We start from the raw sequence: 20,253 nt of genomic DNA, 5'->3' as shown, positions 1-20,253 counted from the left end.
ACATTATGGCCCCCACTGCTCTCCATGTACAGTATGTTTATAAGTGAAATCTCCCGGGTAAGTGCCTGCAGGTCTACTGCTGACAACACATAAGGGAAGCGCTTTTAAAATCAATATTCTAAAGAAAATGTCTGAGGCCATCATTGTCTAAGATGCTTCCTATTAATGAGAAGGCAGCATATTTATTCACTTGAAACCAGTGACATCAATGAGACTTCCCATTCATAAGGAAGCAGCCTTTCCAATCACCACAATCACATGTATAACGTTTATTGAGAGCAGCAAACAATCTGGGAGTCCAAAAACCTTTACTATTATTATCAGTACCCAAATTTCTATATTTATCTAAAGTTGTGGTGTATCAACTTTTAAATAAAAATATATAAACACCTAAATACAAAAATGTTTGAACACATGAATTTCTATATTTATCTAAAGTTGTGGTGTATCAACTTTTAAATAAAAATATATAAACACCTAAATACAAAAATGTTTGAACACATGAATTTCTATATTTATCTAAAGTTGTGGTGTATCAACTTTTAAATAAAAATATATAAACACCTAAATACAAAAATTTTAACAAGATTCATAAAAGCTGGTGCAGCTCATGTATAAATATATAAGATTCATGAAATAAACCATTAAAACGGAGGAAAATGTTGAGCTGCAACCAATAATAATTAAAATAACAAGTGATTATTGTTTATAAATGGATGAATGAGAATGTTTAAAAAAAAAAACATTTCAGAAATAACCATAATATATTATAGGAGGATACATTACAAGAAATACTGAGCTATCTGTTGTAATGTATCTATAATATAATATTGTTACAATAGAAAATTCAGCCCCACCCAGTGCAAATATCATGTATGCATGGCACACAGTAACCTGTTTCAGTTATTTATGAACTTTCATTATCAATCAATCAATTTTATTGGTTACTGCCTTTACCTCACTAGCTATAGTCTAGTGGCCTGTGCTATTGCTCAGCTGCTAGTTGTTGCACTGTAGTTCCAAAAATGAACTTTTGTGTAGTTTCCATGTGTTTGCAATTCATTTTTGTTTTTAATTTATTCACAATGTATTTTTATTATGACATTATTATGATTTGTTCCAAATAAGGTGAATAAAAAAAATGTCTTAATATATTTCTAAACCATAATCACTTTTTATTATCATTATTATTGGTTACAGCTGAACGTCCTCTGTTTTAATGGTTTATTTCATGAGTCTTATATGTATATAAAGCCTATCCATTCACAAGAGACCATTACATTACATTCCTGAGACGTTATGTACTTAAGAATAAAGCCTATTCAAGCACTAGAGATCCATTACATCACTGAGACTTCATATATATGAGACTAAAGCCTATCCAATAACTAGAGACCCATTACATCACTGAGATTTCATATACATGAGAATAAAGCTATCCGATCACTAGAGACCCATTACATCACTGAGACTTCATATACATGAAAGTAAAGGCTATCCAATAACTAGAGACCCATGACATCACTGAGACTTCATATACATGACTCATGAGAATAAAGCCTATCAATTCACTAGAAACCCATTACATCACTGAAACTTCATATACATGAGAATAACGCCTATCCAATCACTAGAGACCCATTACATCACTGAGACTTCATATACATGACAAAAAAGCCCATCCAATCAGTGAAGAGCAGTAATTTCACTGACACTTCATATTCATGAGAATACAGCCTATACTCTCACTAGAGACCAGCGACATCACTTAGATTCTTCCTATTCACGAGAACACACAGCCTATCTATTCACTAGAGACCAGTGATATCACTGACACTACATATTCATAAGAACACAGCCTATCCATTCACTAGGGACCAGTGATATCACTGACACTTCCTATTCATGAGAACACAGCCTATCCGTTCATTAGAGACCAGTGACATCACTGACATACTTCATATTCATGAGAATGCAGCCAATCCATTCACTTCTCCCTCTGGACAGATAATTAATATGAAAATAGCACGCTACTGACTCGCTGTGCCCTGCCCATTGCCCCAGCAGGGAAAGAGTTAATGCAATTTGCAGCTCTGTTGAAACAAAGCCTCTGAAAAGGTTCAGGCGTGATGGGAAAAGCTGCTTTGTTCTAGGAACTTTATATCAGAAGGTAATTTGTGACTGTTTTAAGTGGCTGTGGCGGGGATGAAACCCACAAGCTATTAGCGAAGAAGGAAAACGGAAAAAAAAAAAGAGCGAGAGAAGAGAAGATGGCTTTTATGTTTGGAATGAGACCTCACGTTTTATGAGGAATAACTGCAAGTGGAGGCAATTTCCAACAATATTCCACACTGTAAAAACAGTAAGGGTCTTAGATGGAAAACAACGTCTTTTTACAGATTCCTTTTAGTTACATATGTAAACTAAATTGGCTTAATTTAAATAATTTTATCAGTGAGTGTTAATGTTGTAAAACCTCAATGACAAGTATAGGCTGTAAATATATATATGCGAGTATATATACATACATGGGGGCAGTTATATTACATTTGTAGTTTTTGCATCTTGCTTAGTTGTGCTGCAAGAGGAGGGGGGTCAAGATTTCAGTTGTGTGTCCCCTTACGTAACTGTTGCTTTGCCACTCCTTCTCCCCCAATCTTAAAATAGAACTTTGGCTAGGCTATGCGCATTCAAATATGTCCATATTCATAACAAGCAGCAAATAAGCTGTAAAATAAACCATGACTGACCTCTGTAGTTTCAGCCACTATGCAACAATTCATCCTCAAATTTCACAATAGAGTAGAAGCAGTAAAGTTGTGCAAGTCAGGTCTCAGCACTTTTCTCCCTCCCTTATTACTGTGCTTCTGCTTTGCGATTACATTAGAAATTAGAAAGCTGGCAGGCTGTCAACATATTGCTACGGAGAGAAAGTAAAAGTGAAACTGAGAAGCTTCAGGTGCAAAGGTTGAGGATGAATTACTCTTTAGTGCCTGCAGCCACATAGGTCAGTGAGGGATTATTTTCTTTACTGCTAAGAATATTTATATTTGCTGCTAAATGCAGAGCTGAATGCATATATGCAGCTGTTTTACTTGCCAAAGGGTGTATAATTCTGTTCTGCAGTGATCCAGATACCTTTGCAGGAAGCTATAGTAAAAGCGCAGCTTGGTCAAAGACACGCCTCCAGACTGCGGAATGGATAAAGAATGAATGAACAGGAGCATACTGACGAGGTCATTCCTCAGCTTTCCCCTCAAGTCAGAACATGTGAATTGAGATTAAAATTCAAATGAAATCCCCGGAATTATATACCTCCATGGCTTTCCTTACAAGATACAGAGCTGTGAAAATTTTGTTTCCTGCGCAATACGTAGGTTAAGGCAAAGGTCGACGGGGCCAGCTACTTGAGTTCAAGTAACATGCAGTGACTGGAAACGTTCACAAAGTACACCATGGTGGTAACTGACACATTACTCTTACCTCCATTGGTTCTATATCTGTGCACCTCCTGGAGTTCTCCTTTTAAAACAACTGTACATACCTAATTTCCACCACAGGCTTTTACATACAGCTTTATGAGGGTCAATGTAACACTTTCACATAAAGTAACCTTGTTTACAGCACTGGTCCTTTAAATTCGAGGGCTGCAATGGAGTGTAACGATGCGAGCACGGTAAGTGTTAATGAGCAAGCAGCAAGGAACACAAGCAACTAAATTATTCAGTGTCCATCGTGCAGATCTACCACCAGGAGAGTGGCGTTAACAAGCTTACACGGGCATCAGAAGTGCTTGTTATTACTCACCGTCTAATGTCTTTATCCCACAAAGGCATTTTCAGTCTTAGCTTGAAAATATTAATGGGACAAGCATCTAGTTTGTAAGGATTGGCTAGGCATGGCACAGCCCCGCAGTCTCCAAGAACTTGTTAAATGCCGTCTGAAGCCTGCTAAATGCCTGTTAAAGCTGCAGCCTATGTGACCTGCACTCAGCACTCTCAGACTGAAGCAGAAGACTGATTAGAGGACTTCATGAAGATTTCTTGGCATGTTGTATAATATAGAATTTAAACAGGAGGAGCTAGAACACACAAAGGTGGGTGGGAACCCAAAAAACTCTGGAGAGGAACATGGAATTATGGTAGGAAGATCTCACTGTTGGAGTATCCATGATCTACAAAAAGCCAGCGGCTGACTCAGTCCATTGGGCTCCACCAGGGTCGGATTAAGAGCATCATGGGCCTGATGCTGTCGGTTATTCGGACAGGAAGCATTAGAGGCGGCTCTCTAATTAGTTCGCCTAATATGCCTAATTAGAGAGCCACCGGCGCCTCTGCCTGATTGAGTTTAGCCTGGCCGGCCCAGATTGCCATAGGGCATAGCGAGTCGATCCAGCCCAGCCAAGCCTAATTCCAGTGGTGAGCCTGGAGCTGGTGCTCCAGTAGCCCCTATGTTAATCTGGCCCTGTAGGTATTTTGTACCTAAAATATCACTTTTGGGTGGGTTACCCTTTTATGCATGCATTCTGCTGTGAAGGAGCCCTAAAACATATAAACTACATTGAAAAAAATGCCCTGTGAACTTCGGGGGGCCATAAGCTATGTATTAATTGCAAACGTTCATCCTGATTTTGAACATTACTGGCCAATTTCTAACCATTTAGGTGATGGGATAGCTATCCTTAGATTAAGAGACTTGCGAACTAGCTTTATATTGAGGTAATATATGGGCCAATATGGATTTTGTATCTGAGTGATTCTCTTAACAAATTTACTTTAAGGACAGATTTTCAGGTTATACTGCTCTACAGATCATATCCTACCCACATAGATAATATCCATTTTATTATGCCTACTTAAAAAGTTGGGCCAGGGATAGTCACAGTGGCACCAAATGCTAAGTAACCATAATATGGGCCTGTCCATGTTTGTCCAATATAAATCGCATTACCCTCAATTTGCCCTACATATTACAGTCTGATTTGTACAACCTCAATTAGACTTACTACACGTTACAATCTGACTGTAAAGTTTCCAATTTTAATCTTTTTTATCATTGACTGCAATATGCATGGTGACGATTTTAGTCAGATGCAAATTCCCAATTAAATAGAATATCAGTTTGCTAAAGAGGAAAAATCCTGTTTTATCTAATCAAATGGTACCATTTGAGGTGCATTTGCATAATGTTTTATGATTTTAATGTGCAGGTGTCAAATGTTATTTCTTCAGTTGCAAAAGAAGAAACAGCCATAGTCTTATATGGTAATGAAATTGAGAAACTGAAAAACAATCTTGGTGCATTCTGGGGCCACCAAGGGCGACCGCACCTCAACAGTTTCTGAATTTCAAAATTTCCATCAAAGCTTGCCTACACCCTCCTTCCACCAACAATTGATGCTCCCCAGAGTTCCGCAGGGATGAGATATTTGTGGCCAAACAGGCGCCGGCCTTTTCTATGCAGATATTTCATTCCGAAAGATGAGTTAAGAGACGGGAGCCTATCACAATCTCACTCTCCTGCCCTCTCAGCGCCAGCCGAAGCATGGCACAGCATGGGCTCGAGTGCTAATCCAATTAAGGGTGAATCACTTTCCCCATAACAAGCCTCGGCTTTGGGTTCTCTTCTTGTGCCTGTCTGCGAGACCATTGAACAGATTGTTCTTAGCAACTGCGCTACTGACAATGCTAATCAAAAACGCAGAAGAGTTTTCTCTTGAAGCTTTTTTTTTTTGCCGTAATCGTACACTTGAAAATGGATGCCGGCACGCTATTAACAATTCCAGTCTCAGCTGTTTAAAGGGAAACGCCGAGTATATGTTCATTGTTGTTCAATAATGAAGAGCTATTGTTGCAATTACTTAAAATTGTGATGTGACTCTCACATCTGTAATTGTCAGTCCAAATTAGCATAAGTGTATATGTATGTTGCAGGTTTTATCCTACTGGCTATCTGTATATCAAGCAGTACAGCCAGAAACTCCGATAAGTGACTGCTGATATAAGCTAAACTAGCCAGATAATAAGCCTGATTTACAAAGGGAGTTAATCATCTGCACTCAATAAACTGTGAGAATATTTACTTCAATTATTCAATCATGTGAAAAGCATATTCCTGTTTGCTTTGAATACCCTCTCATGTGCAGATGAATTAAAGAAGCTTTTTTTAATTAACCCTTGCAGTGGGGCTACCTCCGCACTGCAAGGGTTGAGTGCCCGTTTGTGTCTAGGGACAAAAATAACAAAGTTATACTCACTTGCAGCTCCCAGTCGGCCAGCTGCCATATGCTTCCTCCAGCCTGTCTACTCTTCCCCAGCAGCAGCATTGGAATCTCCTTCAGCGTCTGCACGTCTATACGCTGTGTATAGAACGTGATGATTTAAGGGATGTTAGACCACTGCAGAGGAGGGGGAGGAGAAATGCTGGAAGGACCTGTCTAAGAAGAAGCCGGCTCAGAGCATCTGGTGAGTATAACTTTTCTTTTTAACCTAGACACAAATGAGCACTTAACCTTTGCAGTGTGGGGGCTGCTCACTTTTATCAACTATTAATAGAAAAAGTTTTTTTAGACCAGCCTGATTAATACTGTTCCATGTGCATGCAATGCATATGTTGAGGCACCCGTGTATGTGTGAATGGGCCCATATAGTTTCCCTACGCCTTTCACATAAAACAGCAGTGCATATACAGTATATAAACCAGCCCCATGGGATTTCTACTTGAAATGCATTTTTACGTAGCAAAATGCATATGAATAGGTGAGCCGCACTGTTAAGGTGTATCTAAAGCCAAAACATAGATGAGGAGATAGTTAAAGTATAACTAAAGCTCCTGTAGGACAGTCTAAACAAGTCCCAAATCCAGACACCATGTAGTACGCAGGCTTCATCAAGTAAACAAAGAACTTCCTTTAAATTCGGTCACTTAGCCCTATCCTCCTTAATTTGCATCTCACACACTCCCCCTCCAGGTCACTGCAGCTCAAAATGGAAGGGTTTCAGCAACGGAGACAGTGCTGTCCATGCAGAAAGCAGTGGGCGAGACAAGGTGTGGCTAGGTGATGACTGACAAGCCACTATACTTCTAAAAAAAGTATTGCATTATTACATCCCCTCCAGTCTTGTTAAGAAAATGCCATAAGTGATATCTTGGATTTGATGACATATGGAGACTGGCCACCAATGTAAGCACCACTTCTCCTTTGGTTACCAATATAAGGGAGCCATTTTCTACTGACCACCAATGTAAGAGCCAATAGATAAGGGTACTTGTGACTGCTACGGGGTCCTGTAACACAAAAGTCCCAGTACACAGTCTTGTTAAGAAAATGCTATAATTGATATCTTGGATTCAATGATATGTGGAGACTTATCACCAATGTAAGCACCACTCCTCCATTGACTACTAATGTAGGGCCGCACATAATATTCAGTATATGTAATGCTAGAAAGGAATGTCAGATACTGCAAATATACTAGAGGAAATGAGGGCCAGACACTGCGGACATGCTACATGTTAGGTTGGAGACTAGGGGAGAATGGGACATGTTACATGAGGCTAGTATATCATTGCTGTTATCCCTTTACAAATCAATACCACTCACAATAAAGATTGCTAGGGTCCAAAAGGCCACACAAATACTAAAGGTTTGCAGGTTGGGCACTAAGGGTCTACAAAGGGCCATATGGCTAATGAGGCCAACTGAGGAGACCACCTCTGTGCAGCACAGTTAGGCTGAGTCTGATAAAATCACAGGCCATTATTACTGAGCTCCCTACCCTGCCACTGTCCACATTTGCCCTGTGTATGTTCTGCTCCCAGGCCACACAGCGTCATTGGATGCAATGCTACAGACAGCCATCTGCACCATAACAACCAATGATGCCGTGCTGCTTAGTCACCTGCGTTATAGCAACCAGCATTGCCCTGTGTTCACAGGATAAGAAAAATCCATGTTTTATGAGCAGTACTGTAACCGCACTCCAAAGGGTACACCTCCAAAGGGTAAAATTAACTTTATTGTTCAGCACAATCACAGACGCACCACCCAGGATCCTGCCTCTGACATGACTCTGGTGGGTGGTAATCTGAGCACATGTGAGCTGGAGTTGTGGATTGTAGGGGGGCTTCATAATAATATATTTTTATGTGCAGGAAAATATATTCACATTGTGCATTTTGGCACATTTTACATGTGTTACCTTTTGAGCTCTGTGTCAAAAATGCACCAACAAGGACCAGTTCTAATGCACCTTAAATATACAGATGAGAATTGGACCTAAGTGTAAAACCTTTAGAAGTTAAAGAATAAGTGCACTTTAAAACAAAGTTCACTTATCCTTTGGCCCCCTATAAGGTGATGTCAGCGCTCCCTCCCTCGTCCTGCACAGATGAATACTTACCAAGTTCTGATGGCCCCGGCCTCCATTGTTTGTATACATCCTGCTTCTCCTGACCACATCAGTACAGTACATCCCCATTGACTTCTATGAAGCTCATGTCCCAGCTGGGAAACGGAGGTACATGCGCCACTTAGAAGTCAATGTTGATTAACCAGACGTCTGCTGTAGGATGTAAACAAACAGGGGAGGCCGGACCCATTGAAACTTGTTAAGATTTCATTTGTGCAGGGGCAGGGAGGAAATAGTGATATCATCTTAAAGGGGCCTGAAGGATAAGTGTACTTTGTTGTTAGGTACACTTATCATTTAAATTACAATCATGTTGCACTTCGCCTCAAATGTTTAGCAAGGCCCAACCTTCTGCTGACCTGAAGGGTTTACGTTCAGACCGCTTTGTCTGCCACACGCTGTAGCATGTGTCCCTCTTATACAATATTTATAGTAACGTTTTACAAGAACCAATAAAACTGGGGCTGAAATAAGACGTATTTCATAAAAGAGTACAATGGTTCCTGGTACAATTCAGACACTGATACAAGAGGTTCCCCTTGAAGTGGACTGCTACATCTACATTTAAAGCACACGTATAAGAAATAAGCATGTGCTACAAAGATTGATGTGTTTATATTAGTTTTACCCACCAAAAGATTTGCAAAATGATGCGCTGACACCTGCTCAATAACACAGGGTGACAACACTTTCCAGAATCTGATGCCATACCTCTTGCCTGCTCTTTAGAATGCCAGTGACAATACCACACTGGTGGAACCCATGAGCTCTCTCCCTCCTGTGAGCCCCACCTTCTTCTACTATATCAGTTCACAGAACAGCCACTTCCTCTGTAAGCCTCATTCAAACTTTCAGATAGTATGTGACATGATAGTATAAAGATAGATGTAGTTACATTTATCTTAGAAATTATTAAATCCTAACTCGAGTCCCAAAATACCTCTTTTATTGCTTTGGATAGAGTGGTGATAAGTCAAACATATTTGTCAGGATACTATTTATGACTGTGACCCCATTGGGGTGTTTCTCCCTCACTTCCTGTCTCGGTGACACCCATACAAGAAATGGGGAGGTGCGGTAGTCACCAGGAAAGGAAGGCACACAGACAGAAATAAAAGCATTGTCAACAGTTCTTACCCTTTCCCTCTCTACTAAAAAGTGTTCTCTGTGGAGAGATTTCCCATTAATTCCTGTCCTGAAGAGAATGAGACAAAATCTCCACAGAGACACAGGCTGCAACAAAAACCTGACAGACGTTCGTATCCTTCCCCACATCTTTAAAAATAGAAAAACAACATTTTGGCTGGAGTTAAAGTGACATTAAAGTCAAAGATTTTTTCCTTCCCCCCTAAGTTAATGTCAGCACTTACCTTAAATGATGTTTCTTAATCCGATCTTCTCCTTCTTTCCTGATGTTTTCATCTGTCCCTCCAGCAGTGCTGCGGGTCTCCGATCCAGCGCTGACTCCTCTGTCCTTGCTGGCACTTCCTGTCTCACGGTGTCTGCATGCGGGTGTACGCGTCCATATACTTACCTTTATGATCTTCACATGCGCCCGCCCCAAGATGCTTTGCGGCCGCCCAAGAATTTTCACATTTTCGGAGGGGAGCACGCGGGGAAGACACAGGTGAGTTTAAACCCCTTTTTAAAGCTTTTTTTTTAAACACTTTTTGCATATATCTACTGCTTGCTAGCAGCAGATATATGCAAAAACATGGTTTAATAACCTTCGTCCTGCACAGATGAATACTTACCAAGTTCTGATGGCCCCGGCCTCCATTGTTTGTATACATCCTGCTTCTCCTGACCACATCAGTACAGTACATCCCCATTGACTTCTATGAAGCTCATGTCCCAGCTGGGAAACGGAGGTACATGCGCCACTTAGAAGTCAATGTTGATTAACCAGACGTCTGCTGTAGGATGTAAACAAACAGGGGAGGCCGGACCCATTGAAACTTGTTAAGATTTCATTTGTGCAGGGGCAGGGAGGAAATAGTGATATCATCTTAAAGGGGCCTGAAGGATAAGTGTACTTTGTTGTTAGGTACACTTATCATTTAAATTACAATCATGTTGCACTTCGCCTCAAATGTTTAGCAAGGCCCAACCTTCTGCTGACCTGAAGGGTTTACGTTCAGACCGCTTTGTCTGCCACACGCTGTAGCATGTGTCCCTCTTATACAATATTTATAGTAACGTTTTACAAGAACCAATAAAACTGGGGCTGAAATAAGACGTATTTCATAAAAGAGTACAATGGTTCCTGGTACAATTCAGACACTGATACAAGAGGTTCCCCTTGAAGTGGACTGCTACATCTACATTTAAAGCACACGTATAAGAAATAAGCATGTGCTACAAAGATTGATGTGTTTATATTAGTTTTACCCACCAAAAGATTTGCAAAATGATGCGCTGACACCTGCTCAATAACACAGGGTGACAACACTTTCCAGAATCTGATGCCATACCTCTTGCCTGCTCTTTAGAATGCCAGTGACAATACCACACTGGTGGAACCCATGAGCTCTCTCCCTCCTGTGAGCCCCACCTTCTTCTACTATATCAGTTCACAGAACAGCCACTTCCTCTGTAAGCCTCATTCAAACTTTCAGATAGTATGTGACATGATAGTATAAAGATAGATGTAGTTACATTTATCTTAGAAATTATTAAATCCTAACTCGAGTCCCAAAATACCTCTTTTATTGCTTTGGATAGAGTGGTGATAAGTCAAACATATTTGTCAGGATACTATTTATGACTGTGACCCCATTGGGGTGTTTCTCCCTCACTTCCTGTCTCGGTGACACCCATACAAGAAATGGGGAGGTGCGGTAGTCACCAGGAAAGGAAGGCACACAGACAGAAATAAAAGCATTGTCAACAGTTCTTACCCTTTCCCTCTCTACTAAAAAGTGTTCTCTGTGGAGAGATTTCCCATTAATTCCTGTCCTGAAGAGAATGAGACAAAATCTCCACAGAGACACAGGCTGCAACAAAAACCTGACAGACGTTCGTATCCTTCCCCACATCTTTAAAAATAGAAAAACAACATTTTGGCTGGAGTTAAAGTGACATTAAAGTCAAAGATTTTTTCCTTCCCCCCTAAGTTAATGTCAGCACTTACCTTAAATGATGTTTCTTAATCCGATCTTCTCCTTCTTTCCTGATGTTTTCATCTGTCCCTCCAGCAGTGCTGCGGGTCTCCGATCCAGCGCTGACTCCTCTGTCCTTGCTGGCACTTCCTGTCTCACGGTGTCTGCATGCGGGTGTACGCGTCCATATACTTACCTTTATGATCTTCACATGCGCCCGCCCCAAGATGCTTTGCGGCCGCCCAAGAATTTTCACATTTTCGGAGGGGAGCACGCGGGGAAGACACAGGTGAGTTTAAACCCCTTTTTAAAGCTTTTTTTTTAAACACTTTTTGCATATATCTACTGCTTGCTAGCAGCAGATATATGCAAAAACATGGAGGGTTTAATAACCCTTTAAGTATTAAACTATTGAGAGAAATAGCGGGCTGTCATTGATTGACCTCCTCCTGTAAATGCTATTTGCCTGGTTGTTATGCTGAGCCTCCGATTCTCTATGCCCAGAGAAAGTGTGGAGGCAAGGAAAGTGAGAGCAAAGACGGAGGTCTTCCTGTTTCAGGTCGGGGACTCAAGGCATTGATGCAAGAAAGATAGCAGAACAGACAGGAAACTGGTATTTTCATGTTTTTGCAGGAATAGAAAAGAACTACAGTACAGGTTGTTTTTCTGTAATCCATTCCCTGTAGTTCTTTAAAGGAGAACTATGGGGTTAGGGCTTTTCCCCATAGTTTCCTTTGGGGAGCGGGAAGACACAAGCTAGCGTCCTCCTGTCACCCTAAGCTCAGTATACCGCGAGCTACAGCTCGCGGTACACTGACACTCCGCAGTATACCGCGAGCTACAGCTCGCGGTATACTGAGACGCCGCAGCTGAAGCGTATCCCGACAATTATGTCTGGATCCGCCCAGCTGCGTGAGTGACAGCTGGCTCTGCCTATCTAGAGGCAGTTTTAGCAGAGACATAAGACATGTTGCATACAACTCAATACACATAGGATGACATATATTCCTGTCCTATGGTAACGCTTACTCACTGTACTGTATCTATGGAGAATCAGCATTGTCACCAAAGGACAGTTCTACTTAAAGGAAAACTCCACTTTCCTTAAAAAAATCAGTATAGCATTTGGAATTGCTACATAAGCCATTCTGTAATTTTTATGTTGTTAAAACTTACCTTCCCATTTCAATCTGCAGCTGCAGTATTTTTCTAAAACTATTCAAACAATTTAATGCAATATGATAACCTGGAGGTGTTCTATACATCGTTGGTGTACGGAATTCCTCCAGAAATGCCATTTCTTTCATTTTGTTTGTGAGATTGGCTCACAGATTTTTCCAGATGTCTGCACTAAGATACAAGTAACATTTTAGGCATCCCCTGCAATAGGGATTTCATTTTTGGTGAGATACTCTCTAATGTATAACTACTTCTAAAGGGATGCAGACACTGCACCTTTCCTCACTGAAAGTGCACCAGGTGGTTATAATGAACCAGACCCCCCAGATCTAGGAATCAGTCTGGAAAGGATGTGGTGAAACAAAGAGCTTTTACTTCAGAGCAGAAAAAGCTAGGAATTTGCAACTAAGTGTGTTCAAATCCTTGCAAAGTACATTAATCACCCACAAAAGTGGAGTTAATCTTTAAAGGGAATCCATCAGGACTATATGAGTATTGCTGACTTGTTTTCATGGCTGTCATCCTTATGCTTGCTTTACTATTTAATGATTCAGTGACCTGGCACAAGCAGGTTCTCAGACACTACACTGTCTGCATGGACATTCCAGACCAGGTACTTATTGGATGAAGGGGAGCATGACAGCCATGGAGCCTGCAAAAAACAAGTCCGCTCCCATATTGCCATCTTCATAGGTTCTCTCTTCACTTCACCAGACCAGATAAGGAAGGATCTGCCTAGTGATGGCAAATAACTTTCCACAGGAACAGTAACAGAAACATTATTTTTTCCATCTTTGTTTAAAGGAAACAGCACTGAAAAAAACACATAGGCTCACATGGCCTGCTTCTGGAAATGCTAGTGGCCTGGCTGTCTCTGAATATTCTTTCTCAGTTACTGACTTGGAATACAGCCAATCAGGATCTGGATACTTGTTCCAGGTTGATGGCTTGGTCTGGCAAGCAGGCATCCAAAATTCTTTATAAAGAGTAGTCAGCAATTGCAGCCTTGGAGTTTTTTAACTTCTCTTTTCCCTCTAATTCAGAGGCCATTTAATTGATTTACAATTGTGTAATCGCACAGAAATCAATTAAATAGGAACCAATTGCTGCATTTTAAAAATGAATTCCTCAGTACACACACAGTGGCCTTTGGATATTTTCAGTGCATAGATAGTCATCCTAAAATTTTTGTATCCACATATAAAAAGGTCAAAAACAGTATCAGACATTCTACAAGTTCCAAGCTACTTAAATAAACATGGTATATTAACTTCTTCCTTCTAGCAAAAGTGATTCTAGAATGAAGAGTATATCGCTGTTACCTGTACTATATATACTTACTATAGTATGTATTGCTTATCTTGTGCTTTTATGCTTTTAGGCTACATTCACACTAGGTGCGATTTAGATGTGTTTTATATGCATTTAAAATGGTTTCTAAATGTGTGTGTGTGTGTGTATATAGATATATATCTATATATGTATATATACATACATATACATATGTACACATACATACATATATATACACAGGATTTCCATCTCTTCAACTGTCCCTTACCACTTTCAGCAGGGGTGCACCCGTTTGGCCACCTGATTGGATGGGAGGTCTGGAAAGCCACAGCCACGCTCACTCACAACTTGCTATATATAGTATATAATGATTTTCAATGGCTCTGTTCACACCTTGTGTTTAGATGCTTTTATCTGCAGACAGTTTGGCTAAGTTGCACTCAGGAATTGATTTGAACTTCTAAACGCACTGAAACACATGTAAACGCAAGGCGCATTTATTTGCTGAAATCTCATTGGCTGCTTTAAAGGACTGTCAAAGGTAAGATGCATGTAAACACGCATCATTTTTAGCATCTAGAAGCATAAACAAAGCATTTGGCTTGAGAGATTTTGCAGACATACCTCTGCATTAAAAAAAGAAAAACAATGGCAAGTGTGAATTAAGTCTTATGCCTGTAAAGGCTTTTCAGGTACCCGACTGTTACCATTAATTTGCATGGCACCCCAAACACTCCTCCCACCCACAATGTGCTGGACGGCATCACAACCCGCGGTACCGCAATACTGTAAGTTGCGGCGCAGTGCAGCTGAAAAAAATTGTGTGTGCACTATTTTCAAAATCAAAAACTTTGAGGTCTATTCACAAAGCTGCCGTAGGCAGCCGATTGAATAACCGACCCGAAGGCAGCCGTACACCGACTAAAATCAGCCGTACATCGACTTGCTGCGGCTGGCCTCGGGTCGGCCAAACATGCTCAGCATGTTCGGCAGGCCCGAAATGCAGAAAGAGTTCGACTCAGCCGATCCTCCGGTAGGCTACTCACTGCTGTTCGGTCTATTCTCATAGATGCCGGACTACAGTGAGTGAAGCGGCATTCGGCTCGGCTATTCTGGCCGGTACCTCTGTGGTACCGAGCAGAATAGAAAAACAGTTAAAGTAGAAAAAATAAAATAGGAAACGATTGGGCGGAGCTAGCAGTGACAGCTAGCTCCGCCCAACTGTTTTCTATTGGCTGCGCGGTTCTGCTGCCGTCAGAATAAAGAAAGAAAAAAAAAATAGCAATGCATAGCTAGATTCCTGTTGGCTATTTCACCAGGTAACCAGGGATGACATCTATCATTACACACTGAGAACCTGGAGAGGCCGTTGTGGTATCATAGCGGCCCCGCCGGGTTCTTAGTGTGTAATGACAGATGGTGTCCCTGGTTACCTGGTAACCAGGGACGCTGATCTCTCTGCAAGTGGCCGGAGCCAGCCGTGAGATGACGGCAGGCTCCGCCAAGCTGCCAGAAGCATGCTGTCGGCCGGCCAGCTTCGCTTTCACCTCGGCTCAGTTTCAGCTTTCACCTCGGCTCAGCTTTGGCAGCTTAGAGAATAGACCCCTTTATGTTTGCCTGAAGAAGGAGCCACTTGGTTCCGAAACGTCGCTATAAATGTGACACTATCCTAGTCAATAAAAGGTATTGACTTTCCATCAAGTTGGAGTGCGAGTGACCATTTATCCATTTTGTACTATTGGCGGAGGCATCTGCGGTCGCATCGGCACCCACCTGAGTTTTGGGTTTGTTTCCGGTCAGGAGTGCCGTGGGATATACCTTGGACTCACTATTATATTCAATCACACCACATGACATTGCAGTACCATGCATTGCGGCACAGTTGAACGCATTATGCGCAGTAGATGTATTTGGTATGCCGTTCAAATGAATGGCAACGCAACACGCCTCCCGCACGGTTAACCCACGGTAGGTGAATTGTGTGGTAGCGTGCAGTAATCACACGGAACCGTGTGATTAACACACGCATGTGGTGTGAACCAGCCCCAAAGTCATGTAACCAAGTGTGTCTGCCCTATCAAATTCCTACCAGTCAAAGGTATACCTCAAGAGGCTGTACAACCATAAGAGAACAGGTTGAGTTAATAATTTCACTGCCCCCGGTTTGCAAGGCCACATGTGTCAGAAAAGCCAGGCTTCCAGATGAGAATCCGAATCAGTTGAACTCTGTTAAAGCATACTTAAAGCAAAATCTAATTTACTGCAGCTCAACAGTCTTGAGATGTAGTGACTGCATGTGTTTTCTTTTGTCAGTTTTTTTTATCACTTCATATTCATCTGATGATCCTGCCAGTAACACACTTCCTGTCCTATGGTGACAACGCTTACTCACTGTACTGTATCTATGAAGAATCAGCATTGTCACCAAGGACAGTTCTACAAAAAAAACCCTTCTCCATACCATAGAGAAGTGAGTTTCTGTAGTCTTTAGAGATAACTGGGAACAATGTAACTGATAAAAATACAGCGCAGGGAGTAATCGGCAAACAATTTTTCTGGCAGAATCAACAGGTATTTTTCTACTTATCAAACAGATATAGCAAATCGTTTTTAATGGTGTATACTGTATATAACACACAAAAAAGCACCAAATAAGAGAAGTTCATTATTAGATTTTACATACCCTTTATATTAATACATTTTGTATTTTTTAGGTGATTTCAGTAACCAAAGAGAATGTAACTTACCAGTCTCTCTGACATGTCTGTCTTGTCATGTTCTGGCAAATGCTGCTCCAGCGCCAACACAATACAGTTGGCAATAATGGTGGCTAAGATCATATATTCAAATGGAGTAAGCATTGTTAAGGAAATCAATGTCTGTAAATTGGATACATTGTCAAACATTAATTTCTACAATTCTATAAACAAATGTCATACTATAGAGCAAAAGATACTTTAAAACATACATTGTAAATGCTGCGTGTTTGAATGGTATAGAACCTTCACTCCTAATAGTCTGATTTGTTTGTACATGGGAAATAATGTTCATCTCTAGGTGAGAATATATCAAATATTGGGCTTAGCTTTGCCGTTTTAAGTGGTTTAAAAAAAAACAGACAAAGCTGTATTTGTTTTTGTTATCCTTATCTTAGATTTTTAAGATATTAAAGCTCTTGACAGAGAAAATATTTGTCAATTACGATTTTGAAAAATTATTTTAAAATGCAAAAGTTTCATAATATAAAAGCAAAACAAGGTTTATAAACATGACAACAATGTACTGCAGTTATACACAGCAAAGGAAAACTGTTTTGATTAAACACTTGTCCCCCCCTTACATAGGAGAGCATTTTTTGTGATCTGCTTGGACTTTACCCTCTTCAGGTCGGCAATATAGAAGTTACTTAGCAACAAACAACTGTGTCACCGGTCACCGAAGGCGATCTCTGTATATTATTAATAAAATACATCCTTAATTATCTACACAGGGAAGAACTTACTCATTCTTACTATTTAAAAAGGGAAAGCAGAATCTAATATACATAAGATTTGAATTGGTGAGCATTAATGTATTTTTTTGTCTATCTTTAAACACATTATTAAAAGCAATCTATAGGGTGTGATTGTGAGCTGAGCATGTTTGAATGAGACACAAGTCACATTTTGGGGCTTTGGGGTCAATGTGATGCAATATCTATTTATTACCTATTTTATCTACTTTATATTACCTATGAAAAAACCTGCCAGCTGGGGGGTTCTGCTTAACTGTAAAATGTAATGTGCAAAACACAAGGTAAAACGTAATGTGCAAAACACAGGAGCCCACAGCAATCAATCTGGGATGATCTTTCACAGTTTATTGAAAGGCAACATTTGGTTGCTAAAGGTTGCTGCACTTTGCACATCTTCTGTGCCCTTCCTTTGTTAAATGACTAGAGATGATGGGAAGCCTTTAGTAGCCTTTGGTAGCCTCTGAGTATATGTTGTACATACAGGGACTATTTGTGGGTATATTGCAGTTTAAGTTAGTGGAATTTAGAATTTGGAATATCAGTGAAATGTTTTATCTTGCTGTCACCTAAGTATGCCAGTTTTAAATGAGGCTTGATCCCCTTCATAAGATATCATCCAACATGGAACAGGTGCAGCAGTTTGCACTAGCAGCTAATAATGGCCATGGATACCTCACACGATGATCCACCATGGCTGTATGAGGTTTAGACTGCACAGTATACAGAGTGAGCAGTTAGGAAGATGACAAGAGGCAGTGATACACTGTCAGATATTCCCCTGCTTGTACAGAAAGAACAGTGCAGCTCCACATACACAGTGCATGCACACCCAACACCCCACCCCCAGCATACACTGCACACCGGCAGGCACACACACACACACACACACACACACACACACACTGACACATACACAATAAGCCATGCACATGTAATCATACATACTACACACTGAATCCTACATGTCACACACACACACTTCACAATAAACTATTATATACATTAAATACCACCTATTACATATACACTAGACCCTCAAGTGTACGTACTACACACACTGCACAAGTCACAAATATAACAGACTAACATATTACATATACATTATACAGTCATTTTGTAACACATATACACACAAACAATAAACACGTATGTATTACACAGTAATTTGCAACTATTTCTACACGTCACGCACAAACAATAATGCACACAAAAATACACTGTGCCATAAATAGTACTATATTGAATCATATGCTATACATGGGCTATTATACATTATACACACATACATAAAACACTGCATCACATAGACTACACCTTAAAACTGACATGCACATAACTAGACATTCATTAAACATTATAAGATTCACTTAACACACACACACACACACACACACACAAGATCAGTTTCAGCCAATGTCTGGTCTATGGGTAAGGTATATGATGGTGTTATCAAAGCCCCCCAGTAACTGAAGACTACAACCCCCCCTCCTCTGAGTTTTCTGGCCACCAGTGGGCTTGGTACACACCGAATGACCCCAGCATATGCCTAACATTGCTTCTTCCATGGCTGGTGCATCACAAACCAGGAATGGTGACACACAGGGGTTGCTAGGATCCTTCCAGCAGGCCCTGACGCCTCGCACACACCAATCCATAGGTGTGGGCTTTCATAACAAACACAGCTCAGAGGGGGCAATTCTCAACTATATACACCCAAACACTGGAGCCCAGGAAGTACCAGACCATTGGCATGCTCTTTTCACCCTCCCACCAACCAACATGCCAGCTGAACCACCCACCCCACCCCTACCCCAATATATGTCTGGGAATCCTCTGTGTGACACATTACACCAGGCTGGCACTGCCAGGGATTGGGTGGGGGTGGGCACTTTGAATCCCAATGGCACCTCCATACTGGCAATTGTGCCTTTTAACCCTTTCGCTTCCAGGCCATGGAAGCATGAAGCATATATGGTACAGCAGGCCTCTAATGGTAACCAGAGAGTTAAATGAGATAGCTACAGAGATGATAGATATAGAAGATACATATATGATTTAGATATATAGATATATTAATAAAATAAATGACCGATGAACAGAATTATGGATAAAAAGAAAGATAGGCAGGTAGATAGATAGGCATAAAGATATTATAATATGCATTAAGACACACATGCACATCCCCCCAGGAAGCCCCCCGCACCCCCAGCTATGCCCCTCTCGAAGGATATGGCCACTCTGTGATCCTCTTGGCATACTTGCGGATGACATTGTCCTCACTGAAGATGAACAGCGATCTGTTGAGGGTGAAGCAGTTCTGTTTGACAGGGATGGGGTTGTACAGTGCCATGGTCCTCGCCCGCTGTGCCATGGACTGCTTGTACATCCTTTGCCCGGGCGGGGGGCCACCTTGCCGGCTGCTCCCTCGCCCAGCTCCCGCTGGCACCCCAGTTCCATAGCGGGTGGGCAGGTCGTCTCCAAACCGTGCCATTCTACAAATCGACAGAGGCAAGCGTTAGAATCCAAAGTGGCAGCCAAGGTTGGGGGGTGTAGACACATCCCCATGCAAAGCCCCTCACACTTTGCTGGCTTTCATGAGAGGCAATCACTGCTGAGCGAAACAAGCTCCCCGCTGAATGCAGCCCAGCTGGAATCTTCAAGAAATGCTCTCCTCCTCCACCTCTTTCTCAATCACTGCACAAAAATATCAGTAATCCTGGGAGCAACCAAGAAAAAAAAATTGCAATGCCAGCTG

At 41.2% G+C, this 20,253-nt stretch overlaps 1 protein-coding gene across 1 annotated transcript in view; it reads right to left on the bottom strand.

Moving 5' to 3' along the window:
• The window catches only part of CACNA1B (calcium voltage-gated channel subunit alpha1 B), a 221,697-nt gene extending 201,686 nt beyond the window's left edge, over positions 1–20,011 (bottom strand). Inside the window, exons 1-2 of the mRNA XM_018565415.1 lie at positions 19,730–20,011; positions 16,732–16,837 (exon numbers count right to left, since the gene is read on the bottom strand). Of these exons, the coding sequence (XP_018420917.1) occupies positions 16,732–16,837; positions 19,730–19,989 (366 nt within the window). The 5' untranslated portion in view covers positions 19,990–20,011. The remainder of the gene's footprint in view (positions 1–16,731; positions 16,838–19,729) is intronic.
• Positions 20,012–20,253: the final 242 nt, after the last annotated feature.

This window comes from Nanorana parkeri, unplaced genomic scaffold (assembly GCF_000935625.1).
Source record: "Nanorana parkeri isolate BGI_ZX_2015 unplaced genomic scaffold, ASM93562v1 scaffold845, whole genome shotgun sequence".
Classification (NCBI taxonomy): domain Eukaryota; kingdom Metazoa; phylum Chordata; class Amphibia; order Anura; family Dicroglossidae; genus Nanorana; species Nanorana parkeri.
Note: the sequence above shows the minus strand (reverse complement) of the source record. Positions and strands in the feature narration are given on the sequence as shown.